At 55.5% G+C, this 12,430-nt stretch overlaps 5 protein-coding genes across 5 annotated transcripts; 4 read left to right on the top strand and 1 right to left on the bottom strand.

Annotated features, from left to right (window-relative positions):
* Positions 1 to 318: 318 nt before the first annotated feature.
* Positions 319 to 4,857, top strand: KRP23_3930 (putative sodium-coupled neutral amino acid transporter 6; the record flags this gene model as incomplete). The annotated part of the gene is made up of 9 exons (XM_067888846.1): positions 319 to 464; positions 909 to 1,131; positions 1,247 to 1,303; positions 1,413 to 1,651; positions 1,734 to 1,779; positions 1,848 to 2,237; positions 2,301 to 2,893; positions 3,055 to 3,232; positions 3,319 to 4,857. The coding sequence occupies 9 exons, from the start codon at positions 319 to 321 to the stop codon at positions 4,855 to 4,857; spliced, it is 3,411 nt and encodes a 1,136-aa protein (XP_067748048.1).
* Positions 4,858 to 5,153: 296 nt separating this feature from the next.
* KRP23_3929 (uncharacterized protein) lies at positions 5,154 to 6,710 on the bottom strand (the record flags this gene model as incomplete). Its single annotated transcript, XM_067888845.1, has 1 exon — positions 5,154 to 6,710. One exon carries the CDS (start codon positions 6,708 to 6,710, stop codon positions 5,154 to 5,156), a length of 1,557 nt encoding a protein of 518 aa, XP_067748047.1.
* A 931-nt stretch (positions 6,711 to 7,641) lies between these two features.
* Positions 7,642 to 8,964, top strand: KRP23_3928 (uncharacterized protein; the record flags this gene model as incomplete). The annotated part of the gene is made up of 3 exons (XM_067888844.1): positions 7,642 to 7,989; positions 8,068 to 8,247; positions 8,314 to 8,964. The coding sequence occupies 3 exons, from the start codon at positions 7,642 to 7,644 to the stop codon at positions 8,962 to 8,964; spliced, it is 1,179 nt and encodes a 392-aa protein (XP_067748046.1).
* Positions 8,965 to 9,073: 109 nt separating this feature from the next.
* KRP23_3927 (Nucleolar transcription factor 1-A) lies at positions 9,074 to 10,851 on the top strand (the record flags this gene model as incomplete). Its single annotated transcript, XM_067888843.1, has 2 exons — positions 9,074 to 9,355; positions 9,433 to 10,851. The coding sequence occupies 2 exons, from the start codon at positions 9,074 to 9,076 to the stop codon at positions 10,849 to 10,851; spliced, it is 1,701 nt and encodes a 566-aa protein (XP_067748045.1).
* An 830-nt stretch (positions 10,852 to 11,681) lies between these two features.
* KRP23_3926 (Protein LHY) lies at positions 11,682 to 12,273 on the top strand (the record flags this gene model as incomplete). The annotated part of the gene is made up of 2 exons (XM_067888841.1): positions 11,682 to 12,162; positions 12,218 to 12,273. The coding sequence occupies 2 exons, from the start codon at positions 11,682 to 11,684 to the stop codon at positions 12,271 to 12,273; spliced, it is 537 nt and encodes a 178-aa protein (XP_067748044.1).
* Between the last annotated feature and the right edge of the window lie 157 nt (positions 12,274 to 12,430).

Raw genomic sequence — 12,430 nt, 5'->3', positions numbered from 1 at the left:
GCTTAAGTAGTGGGTCTAAGCAGACCCATTACAATGAAGCACGAGCCAGCAAAACGCAGCAGCTGCAATAGACCATGGTCTCCTACCCTGTGACGGTGAACAAGACTTCCTACAGGGAGATGCTGATGGAGCACGTGCTGCCGTCAATCCGAGCCAAGTTCCCTGGAGCCGCGAACGGGAGGCGTATCACCGTGCAGCAAGATACCCCCCCCCCCCCTTCACGTACAGCCGGATGACACCGAGTGGTATTAGGCAGTAGAGGTGTCCGGATGTAATGTGCAGTTGCAGTCCCAACCGCCCAATAGTCCCGACACGAACATGTTGGACCTAGCTGTCTTCAACGCTCTCCAGGCGCGCCAGCAGCGCATGGCTGCGCATACGCTAGACGAGCTGGTAGAGAACGTGAAGGTGACCTTCGATGAGTTGCCACCGGCAAGCCTGAATGCAGGGTTCCTAACTCTACAGTGCGTTATGGATGATTGCGCTGCTGTTGGCGGAGACAACACTTTCAAGATTCGTCACATGTCGAAGTCCAAGTTTGCCCGGGAGTGAACACTTCCCCGGAGCATCAAGTGCTCTGAATCATTTCTACCCGCTCTACTATTGACGGCCATAGTGAAAGCTAGTGCAACAAGTTGACTATAGTTTTGGAACAAGCAAATAGTTGAACTTGACAATAGATCTGGAACGGACTGGTACTGTGTGGGGTTTCGATAGCGCATGTCCCAAAATTTCGGCATATTTAGTATGCCGATAGATAGTTTGGTGTACAACAACCACCATTTAAACGATCTCACTGTGCGGCTGCGTGGGATCATACCGCTGTCGGTGCGTTTCCCGAAGGTGGGTGGCAAGCGTCTCTCGGTCGCTGCGCGCGTTGGATAACACACTTTGGTTGTTGTATGCAGGAAATCTGCTCCGATGAGTCACGAGAGCGACAATGGCGTCACGGAGCCGCTGCTACCAGCGCACTCGAAGGGGCGCTCCAATTCGCTGTCTTCCTCTGCCAACGGCGTGTACGACCGCAATACGGCGGAACATGTCGAGAGAGGCGACGTCCACGTGAAGAGGAACCGGCCTCTGCGAGACTCGTACTTGAAGCAGTTGGGCTACACGCCGCTCATTTTCAAGGTGAACTCGTTCTTGTGGCGTGTGAGCATGTGCTGTGCCAAGCGTGTTGCTGGACGGAGTTTGCTACGGTGCTACGTCTAAGAGTGCTGACTCGGTTATTTTCTCTTCCTCACAGAAAATGAAAAAGATTGGAAGCTTCATCGCCTCCATGTCACCGATGCGGGCCCGAAAGGTGGGGCTCCTGCGCTGGCAGCATTGAGAAAGGTGTGAGTTTCATGTGTACTTATTAACGCTTCCTATCTGCTATTGTCTTGTCGCCGCCTGCAAATACTGCGAATTAGCCGAATGACGACCTTCTCAGCGATGCTTTCCCGTATCACCAGTCGATTATTCCTTCAAAGGGCTCGATTCGTGGATCGGTCTTTAATTTGGCTGGCGCTACGCTTGGCGCCGGGGCTCTATCGCTACCGTACGCTGTTGCAGTATCCGGCTTGGGCTTTGCTGTGGCACAGCTAGTCTTGGCATCTGTTCTAACTGTGTACACGATTCGTCTGCTGATTCGCGCCGAGGATATCACCAAGTAAGAGAGCGATGCAGTCCTCTGCGCTTGCAACGACTCCCCAGAAGACTGACGCGTTTTCTGTTACGTTCCATTATGCCAGGCTCAAGTCGTACGAGGATTTGGCCATGTACTGCTTTGGCACGAAGGTATTGGTATTTTTGTTTACTGCTCTGGTGGCAGTACTTAGTCCCATTTCTTCGCTTTTCCATCGTAGATGACGATTTTCGTCGAGGTGAATATCCTCATCTTCTGTTTTGGTATCTCTGTTGCGTACCTCGTGACACTGGGAGACATCATCACACCGCTTGGCGAGCTCTGCTTTGGTATGCAAAGCATTTTCGCGCAGCGCTGGGTGCTCATGACGTTGTCGTGTGGAACGATCATGCTCCCTCTGTCTCTCATGAAAGACATCAGCAGCCTTCAGTTCTCGTCCATTCTGGGCGTGCTCTCCATCATTTTCTTAGTCGTGGCGGTGGCTATTCGATCGATCATGTATACGAGTGCCAATGGAATTCCAAAAGACATCAGCTGGACGATCGACCTGAGTCGTGGCCCAGACTTCATGCTTAGTGTGCCAATCGTCATGTTCGCCTTCACGTGCCAGGTAAGAAGGCATTGCATGAACATGTGGTCATTTGCTGCCGTCGTTCTAACACTTATCTACCAGGTCAATGTTTTCTCGATCTACACGGAGCTGCAGCGCCCATGCATTCGGCGTATGAACAAAGTTGTGGACCGCGCGACGTTAATTTCCTTCCTGATCTACCTGTCGATCGGGGTGGTCGCGTATTTGGCCTTCGGTCCCCAGCTTGTGGAGCCAAAGTACAAAGGCAACATTCTGCTCAGCTTCCCGATGAACGACACGCTGATCGCCATCAGCCGTGCCGCTATCACTTTCACGGTGGCCGTGGCCTTCCCGCTGAATATCTTCCCGTGCCGCTTCACAATCGACATGATGTTCTTTTCCAACTCCGAGGACTCGTGGACCCGCCATGTGGCCGTGACGAGCAGTCTGGTGCTGCTGGCGCTGCTCCTGGCCATCTTCTGCCCCAGTATCAACGTGGTGTTCGGCATCATCGGCGGCACATGCTCCACCGTCGTGTGCTTCTGCTTTCCGGCTGCTTTCATCTTGAAGCTCGAGGACGGCCCGCTGCTAGGGCCCAAGAAGATTGGCCCCGTGCTACTCTTCGTGGGCGCGATCGTGATCGGGTTCGTCGGCACGGGTGTCACGGTCTGGTCCAGCCTGCTCATGCCTCCTGCGTGAGTCTAGGTAAAAGGATCTCATAGCTAGCTAAACCGCATCGCGAAATGAAGATACTTTGGCCCCGGTTGCTGTCAGCTTGAAGTGGTTCCGACCAATCGAAATGCTCCAATCCTGGGATTGGTAGAAAAGGATTCACGCTGATTACGCCGCTCGCTAGGTTCACCGCTGGCACTAACGAAGCAGTCAGCGCGTGCACAACGCTTCCTGCTATGGACACGATGGGCGTCGGTGCCCGCAATGTTGCGGCGGAGGACGGTACTGAGGTCCAGACATGCTTGTACTGCGCCAACCTGAAGGTGCTGCGCGATTTACTACCTCCGAAGCGATGTGACTACGTAAGTCGGCTCTGCAGTCTCCTTGCCCTGGCTCCTGACGAAGCTAATGTTGCTCTTGGTTGCTGTGTTGATGGGTTGCTGGACAGTGCCGCAAGTGGCGGTGCCAGTTTTGCACGCTCAAGTTCCCGCTCTTGGGCGTGCGCAGGGGGCTCCCCAAAGTGCTCAAGGGCAACTCGCGCATCTGCATCCAGTGTTTCGGCCAGATCTGGCAGGAGAGCGAGGGCTCCTCGCCCGACACCCCACCTCGCTTGCGTGAAGATTCACACCGCATGATGCACCCAAACACCACACAGAATAGAGGCCGAGAATCGCGCGGTGTCAGCTTCGGAGGAAGAAGTTCGATGATCGAATCGGGGCGCCGAGGATCGATGGTAGACTCAGAATCGACGATGGGGTCAAGTCGTCGAAGCTCAATGATGCGCAGCTCCATGATGGACTCCAGCCGTCGAGGGTCCATGTTGGAATCCGAACGTCGCGAGTCTATGATGGTGGACCAAGTGTGGACGGGAGCAGACTCTTTCACTGATCCTCGCAGGCTTTCGTTCATGGACAGCTCGAACGACAATGACCTTGCAAAGCGACCAACCAACTTAAACGCTCGTCCTAGTAGCGATGGATTTTCATACCGTGTTGCATCATTTTTGGGTTTTGTAGCAAGCGACGGCTCTGATGGAACCAGCATGAACGCTGCAATTGGTCTGTGGATGTCGCTTTTTGCGGCGTCTATTCTGCTAGTGGTCGCACTGGCAGACGGTTTCTCGCTCCATCAACGACTATGCTATTGTGTGGCGACGTACGGCATTTTTCTGACGTTGCACCCATGGATTCACTCGGACCGACAGAGCAGTGGATCTTCTCGAAACCTGGGCGATGCGAGATGGACCGCGAAGCCTAGTACCGTAGCTCCTCAGACGGCAACGCCCGTGAAGACGAGGTGTCTAAAATCTTCGGTTATGCCGGAGAGTGGGTCCATCCCAGTTGAGTACAAAGCTCGCATCCAAGAGATGGATGCAACCTTGGCGTATTATCTGAGTGACGAGAGTCCGTGGAAGCTAGTAAAGGCTATCCGCGGCAGCGAAATCTACGAGCTGGCTGAAAACAAGACACCCTTCGCGATATTCAAGATCGAAGTTTTCATTACGGGAATTTCAATGGCCAGGTTTATGGCTTTCCTCGACAGCAAAGACCCTAGGGATCGCGGCGTATGGGATTTCAACGAAGCCAACTTTGAAGTCATCGAGACATTCAACAGCAGTGACCTTAACGACGACGCCGATGTCAGCGTGTGCGTGAACACTCAGAAACCGTTTCTCGGTGGACTGGTGGCTCCACGAGACTTTTGCATACTCAACGTTGCAAGAGAGAACTCGATCTGCTTTGGAAGTGTCGATCATCCCGACGTGCCTGTGCGCCCAGGAACAACTCGTGGGCATATTTTTTTCTCGTGCTTCCACTGCAAGGAAGATGCGAGTGTCCAGGATCCTGAAGGGTTTTCATTAACCTATATCTGCCAGACTGACGTTGGCGGAAACCTTCCAGTAAAGCTGCTTTACAACGGAACTATGGACACAATGGCGAAAATGGCGAAGGTCTTTCACCAGGCCAATAACTTGTTCCCGAGGTAAAGGTGTTCGCACCCCGCTGGTAGCAAAGGTTAGCACCTGCCTCGAGAGAGTAGCAACAAGACTGAACTGAACCAATCGATGGTTACACACGTGGCCGACCATTAACAATATCGTCAAGGCCGTTGACGGTTGACTCAACGGTGAATAGACAATGTTTCATGCGGACATCTTTCTCTGCTTACTACATTCGACAGACCCACCAAATAAATACCCCACCGGGCTACAAAGCTGCTGAAGATGAATGAAGATGGTTGGTGGTGAAGAAAATGCGAGTGCGTGGCCGACGATCAGTGAGGTCACTCTTCCGCGGTGCTCGTGTTCTGCAGGGTAGAGTCCACCAGCTTATCCAGCATGTACATGAAGGCTGGATTCTCCTTGACCCAGATGATAAACTTGGTAGCTTGAGACGGAGTGAGGATTTGTTGCAGCTGAGCCACCTGGGCTTCGAGCGCCGTGTTCTTCTCATCAGTCACATCTTCCAACTTCTTTACGATGCTCAAGGTGTGGTTTAGATCATCGCGCACCTTTGTGATCGCTGCACGGCGCTCCAAAATCTGCCGTTGTTGTTCATCTGACACCTCCAGCTCGTCGGCCAGAATACCCCATAGGCTCATGGTAGCTGTGGCTGATTCAGGCGCAGACATCGGGTCTTCCTTTATAACGTGATCGCGCTTGAGCATATCCACACCTTGCTCCACCGAGTACAGACTCAGTTTCGTGACCTGCGTGGGAAGCAGTAGCTCTCGGATGCGTGACAGATGAAAGTGCAGCTTTTCGCGTCGCTTCGGCCCATAGTCCGAGTACGTGACCTTGTACATGTTCAGGAATTGTGCGATCTCTTGCTCGTTCGCATTTCGCTGCAGCATCTCCCGCATTTGCTCCTTGATCTGCTGCTTCTCACGCTGCTCGCTCAGAATTGCCTCTTTGCCGATTTTCAGGCGCATCTTCAGGTCCATGTTTTCCGCCTCCAGTCGACCCAGTCGTGCCTCGTTTTGCTCCAGTTGCTTCATCTTACGCTTGCGGAACTCACGTACCGAGACCAGGTTTTTCACACGTCGCTGCTGCTTCTTCTCCATGTCTTCATCGGACCCAGACCCTATTTGTGTGGGCGACGCCGACCCGCTCTTTTTGCGCTTTAGTGGTCGCTTGCTCTTCGCGGCACTCGAGGCGTTGGCCTTGCCCTTTGCTCTTGAAGTTCGACTCCCAGCAGGAGCTTTCTCTTCGACGCCCTTCGACGTAGCAGCAGCACTCCCTCTCTTTTTCCCGCGTTCAGTTCTTGCAGTCGCCGTCGACTTTGCTCCTGTCTGTTTCTCCGCGTCCTTCTCCTCCTGCTCGTCCCATGCGTCTTCATCGTCGTCAAACTCGTCAAAGTCTTCGTAGCTGCCGTCAACGCTTAAGTTGCCGCTGTCGAAGGGCGGCATGCTCGGCAGCATCGACATTAGGCTCGCCGACGGCCTTGCGGGGGACGACCGCAGCCCCTCGTACAGCTGAGCCGCCAGCGAACGGGCGTTCACGTTGGTCGCTGGGCCACCGAACTCAGCTCCAGCTGTTGCCATTGCACCAGCAGTGTGAACCTTGCCCACCTGCTGCGGAGCCAACGCTGACGCCCCCGCTATCATGCGGTCCATCTCGATGTCGTCCAGGGGCAGCATGTCGCTCGTCAGACTCCCCGCAGCAGCACCGCCAGCCATCGCGGCACTCACGGCCGCGGCGGACGACGCGTTGTTGCGCAGCAGCCACCCGAACGCGTCCTCCTCGCCGTCCTTAAAGATGCTCCAGTCGATGCCGCTCATGGCCGCGAGATTCGACGTATTGCGCTCGCCGCGGTTGTTCGCGTCCTGGTGGTCGCCCATGGGTGGCAGCAAGATGGACGTGTGTGTCGGTCGCACTAGGTGGCTGGTTGGTGCGTGGACTGTCGAGGTGCCACGCGCGAGTTCTCTCGTGTGCGGTGCTTGTCTAGTTGCGTCTGTCGCCAAGTGGACTGCAAGGCACGCGCGTCTGTCGTTGCAATCTGAGTCGGACGTGGAATCAGACTCCCGCCACCGGACGTCAGTGTATAGTAGTGTACCTCTGTCTGCTCGCTTGACACGGGATCACCGCGGTTCCTGTGTCGCGTGAGCTGCTTCTGCGAGATGTGCGAACCCGGAGCTGTGCGCTGTGTGCTTCTGGTTGGCTCGTACGGAAATGAACTGAGCAGATACACCCGCTAGCGGTTTCTATGCCGAGCGTCTGACGTTGCCGTCGGCGGCGCTCGGTGTAATCCGCGGTGATTGCAGCAATCATTGCTTGACACTTGCAAAGGCTATGTGCCAGCCGCCGGGCAATCTGTCGTTCCGACCGAAGATCGCAGCTCATGACCGCCGTGATGGCGCTGGCCTTCATCTGTGCAGGAGACATCGATGGCCTCGACTGCGGTGATGAAAACGATATCTGAAGGGGTCTCATTGTTGTGTTGAGCGAGCACAAACTTCAAGCAGCGTCGAAGGCCAAGTCCATACTCGACTTATCAACTTGCACGAGCCGAACAAGTCCACAACTGCGCCACAACTTGGCTGTGTTAAACAGCAACGGAGAGTCTCCAGCAGCAGCTGGCGTTACCGACGTTATTATAGTGTCCTCGAGGACACCATACAGTGAAGCAGATATCGTTAGACAGCTTCAACGATTTGAAATAAAAATGAAAATCAGGATGCCACAAAAGGAGCCCTGATTCACGCGGCGCCAACCGCTAAGATCGCCATTTTCGCTTCTCGACCACAACCACGCTGACAAGGTTGGAGAGCGATGCCGCTACCTGCAGTCTACGGCGCCGTGTACGCGACGGCCACGAGGTCTGCGCCCGCTGGGAAAATCGACAGTGGCAAGAAAGCAATGCACCACCTGGAGAACCTGCCGCTGCTCATAGCCTCTGACTCGCTCGATTCCATGTCGACGGAGGGCAAGTGGCTCCCGCGTTTCATGCGCCGTGCGGTCGTGCGCAGCGTTGCCAACCGCATCGCTGGGCTCATCCTCGTGGGCACGTCGGCCGTCCTCGCGTCGTGCATCGCCACGCTGACCAAAGATGCCGATTTCAAGCTGTCTCCCGTGGAAACGCTCTTCTGGCGCTCGCTTGTGTCGTGGTTGCTCACACTTGTACGTTTTTGCTGGGAAGGGTACCAACCATCGAGCTAATACACTGACCAATGATTTTTTCTTGGGTGTCTCTGACAGGCTGCCATCGCGGCTACTGGCATCAGGATGCGCGTGAAGAAGGAGTTCCATCGTCCACTTGTGCTCCGATGCGTGACGGGCTGCGTTGCCATGACGTTAACCCTCCTGGTGCTGCAGACTCTGGCGGTGTCGAACGCTACAGCAATCACTTACTTCAGTCCGCTACTCGCGTTCGCAATGGTAAGACCGCCTTCTCTGCTGCATGTTCCTTACGTTTTCTCACGCTTTCGTGAATCTTCTTGCCAGGCTGCCCTCTTCATCAAGGAAAAGCCAGACATTTTCACGGTAGCCTGCTCTGTGGTGTGCGTTGCTGGTGCTATACTGGTCGTGCGGCCAGCCTTTCTCTTCGGCAAGGATGGCTCGACGGATGCCAAGTGGTACCGTCGCTCCATGGCGAGCTTCGTGACGTCGTCTCTTTTTGGTGAATCGCTGGCGATTGGGTGCGCCGCGGTGGTGGTCTTCATGCAGGCGGGTGCCTATGTCTCTCTGCGCAGTCTGCAGAAGGTGCCTCACTTGGTAGTCATGCACTACTTCTTGCTCTCGATGACGCTCGTGTCACTGGTTGCCGTGCTGGTCGTACAACATGGTAAGTTCAAGACTGATCTATCGCTTGGGACGTGGAGCGCCATCTTGGGCACAGGCGCATTGGCCTTTGCAGAGCAGCTCTTCCTCACGCGCGGGTTCCAGTTCGACGGCGCCGGAGTGTTGGCTGCAACGCGGCTTTTGCACGTTGGCTGCGAGTTCGCGTGGGGCGTGATCCTCTTGGGCACTGCGTTGAACCCGTGGAGCGCGAGTGGGGCTGCCGCGACTGCTGCCGGGGTGTTGTTCCTGGCTCTGCGCAGAGTGCACACGCACTGGGCGGCCAGGCGTAGCCTGCGGAGAATGGTCCAGCAGTAGAAAGACAACTTCAACCAAATAACATGATGCGTTATGATTGGGTAAAACTATATTTCCTTGGACCAAATGGGGGGGGGGGTCAAAAGTGTCAAAGGCTCGACTACGAACGATGGAGACGGCGCCTTCTTCCAAGCGATTGCGTGGCTACGTTGACGGTCACGAGGCGGTAAAACCCCACAAGAACGCGTACTTGCACTTCTCCAGCGCCCGTCGTAAACAATTAGCGGAGGCGAACCCTGCGTGGTCCGTACAGCAGGTCTCGGCGGAGCTGGGGCGGCAATGGAAGTCGCTCGCGGCTGTTGAGCGCAAGCCGTGGGTGGAGCTGGCGCAATTCGACAAGGCGCGCTATCACACTGAAGCTCATCAGCACATGCGTCAGCAGACAGACGAGGTGCGTTTCAAAAGTCAGAGAACTGCACTGAAAATTAGACTCATGAGACCTTCCGCATGCATGTTCCACCTTGCCAGCAACCGGAGCGACCGCATCTGCCGACTAAACGAAAGAAGCGGCCAAATGAACCGCGACAGCCTGACACCGCCTACATTTGCTTCTGGAAGAGTCGACGGCCAGAGGTGATTGCCGAGAACCCGTTGCTAGCAGCCCCCTCCGTCTCGAGAGAGGTGGGACGGCAGTGGAGAGCACTGCCAGATCACGAACGCCGAGTCTGGGAGGACATGGCTGCGAAAGACAAGCTTCGCTTTCAAGAGGAAATCGCGCGCTTCCAGCCAGCGCTCGTGGCGACCTCGGAAATCCCGCCCGCGCTAAAAGCGCCCCTGAAAGACCCGTTCGCCCCCAAACCGGCGAAGACGGGCTTCCAGCTATTCATGAGCCACAACCGCGAGAGCTTCACGCTGTTGAACATGACGATTAATGAGTTTCGTACTGAAATGAGTCAGCTGTGGAAGCGTCTCAGTGATGCTGACAAGAATGAGTGGTATGAGTTGGCTAAGCTGGACGAGCGGCGGTATGAGACGGAGATGAACGCATACAAACCACCAGCCTACATGGAATCGGCGGTTCAACGAGCCCACAAGCGTCTCGATGAGCTCAGGCGTCTCGCTCGTCGGGACGCAGCGGCACCGCGACTGCCTATGAATGCGTATAATTGTTATCTGTCTAAGGAGCGGCAAGAACTAGCAGTACAGCGACCCGACCTCAAGAACCCTGAAATAATGCGTGAGATAGGCGTGACGTGGAAGGCTTTAAGTGAGGACGAACGTGCCTCATTTCAACGCAAGGCTGAAGACGACGTGGAGCGCTTCCGTGCAGACATGGAGGCTTATTTAACGCAGCAGGAAGAACAGCGGGCTGTCGATCACCCGAAAAAAAGACGGACACGAAAGCGGAAGGTTCAAGAGGAGCAGGATGTTGAACCTGAAGTTGTTCGAGAAGTGGTGCACGAAGTGGTGAAAGAACCGGTGGTGGGACGCAAAAAGCGGAAATCCGTATCCCCGCGACGACCGAAGACGGCGTACAATCTCATGTATATGTCGAAGCGTGCTGAGCTGCTCTCGACGTATCAGATGTCCCACAACGAATGCTCGGCGCTCTGCGGCCGATTGTGGCGTCAAATGTCTGAAGAGGAGCGAGAACCGTACAAGCGTATGGCTGCTGAGGATAAGCGCCGCTACGAAACCGAGATGGAGATCTATAATGCAGAGGTGGATGCGGCCAACAAGAAGACGCTGCGGGAGTCGGCGGGGTTTTCTTACTTCCTGGAGGCCAAGCGCCGGGAGAACGAGCAAATATCGGAGGGCGAAGCTGCAGCGATTTGGCGCGACATGTTAGCGCCTCATCAGATGCTGTGGACGGAGCTTGCCAGTGACAGTAAGCGCGTGGATGCGAGTGCGTATATCACCAATGTGGCAGGAGAAGCGCTGCTATGAGTTGAGTCGAGCTGGTGGAGACGAGAACGCGGAGCAAGTCTGCAACGAAGCTGAGCGTTCGGATCCTGCGAATCCCCTGTCTGCTGCCAAGTCGGCTGCGGATGTCGTGGGCGCTTTCCGCGGCATTGGATTCGCAGCGCAGGGTCTGTTAACGGACGGGAAGGTGGCCGAAACCACTCGTGTTAGCTTCAAGCAGCAGCAGTTAGGCTAAAAATATGCGTGTCGACCAATGCGACTCACATCTCCACGATTGAAACGATGCTGCTTATCTGTCAAGGCCATGCGGGCCGAGCACTTAGCACCGCCCCTATGAATAGCGGAGCCTGCGCGCGCGCGATGCAGCAGCATTGGGCAAATCTTTTGGTGGGGGTTTTCACACTCAAGAAAAGATTTGGCCGAGGAGGAGAAGCCAGTGTTCGGTGGTTTTGCTTTATATCCAGCCGCCGTCTAGCGTGCCCCGCGCGCCGTTCCTACCGGTAGCGCCCCCGTCATACTCAGGCCCAGTCAAGGGAGCGAGACAGACTGCGAAACGAACCGATCAGCGCCAAAAAGTTGCGAGAATATCTTTCCTCGGGATCGGCGCAGCTCACTTCTCAAGTTACCGGCGTTCAGCGATCCAATCCATCGGGCGACCTGCAACCAGCGAGCGTGGATCGCACCAGCTCAGCGGACAGCAACGGACCAACAGCTACACGTAGTCGATGCTTCGCGACCCCATCTCGTCCACAACACTCATGTCCCTCCCTCCAGCGTCGCCCCGACCAACAACAAGCTCCTTTGCGGTTTCCAGTATGGAATTGGCCCCGATTGCTGCTCCGCACACAATTGAGATGCTACAAGGCGACTGCAGCAACGTGGACTCGCCAGCAATCGCCCCGCTAGTGTCGTCGACGCCCGCGAGTGTCTCTCCAATGGCGATGCCGCTTGAAACGACAAAGACGAAAGCCCCCGCTCCAGCATCATCCAACGCGACCCATCAAAAGGGCCAGACAGGTATGAATGGAGGCCGCTGGACTGAGCAAGAGCACCAGAGTTTCCTTGCCGGCTTGCGGCTCTATGGTCGCGAGTGGAAGAAGGTGGCGGCCAAGATCAAGACACGAACGTCTGCACAGATCCGGAGCCATGCGCAGAAGTATTTCGCCAAGCTCGCGCGTGACGATGAAATGCGCAAGCACAGCGGGCTGTCCATGATCATGGCCGGATCGATCGGTTATTTCAGTGATGGCGGCTCCTCTGTTGCCCAGAATAGTGGCGATGACGATGCGGAGGCGTCCGATGCGTCACGACAAATGGCTCGCGCTCGCTCTGCAGGTCAATCCAAGGGAACTGCTGCCATCCTCATTGCACCGATGGGCTCGGCCGTCAGCGGGCTCTATAAGCAAACAACAGGGGCAACTAAAAAGCGAGCACGCGCAGCAGTGACAGGGTTCGATGGCCAGCTTGAGATGGGAGCAGCTACCTCAAGCTTTCCGTACAAACTTCAAAAGCGGCAAAATGATGCAACACGAGTTGAGTACCTTCCGTCGCAAGAAGAGCTGCTGGCAAAAGCCTCCCCAAACCTTCGCCACCGACTGTCAAG

Source organism: Phytophthora ramorum (genome assembly GCF_020800215.1).
Source record: "Phytophthora ramorum isolate Pr-102 chromosome Unknown Phyram_PR-102_s0003, whole genome shotgun sequence".
NCBI lineage: Eukaryota > Oomycota > Peronosporomycetes > Peronosporales > Peronosporaceae > Phytophthora > Phytophthora ramorum.
Note: the sequence above shows the minus strand (reverse complement) of the source record. Positions and strands in the feature narration are given on the sequence as shown.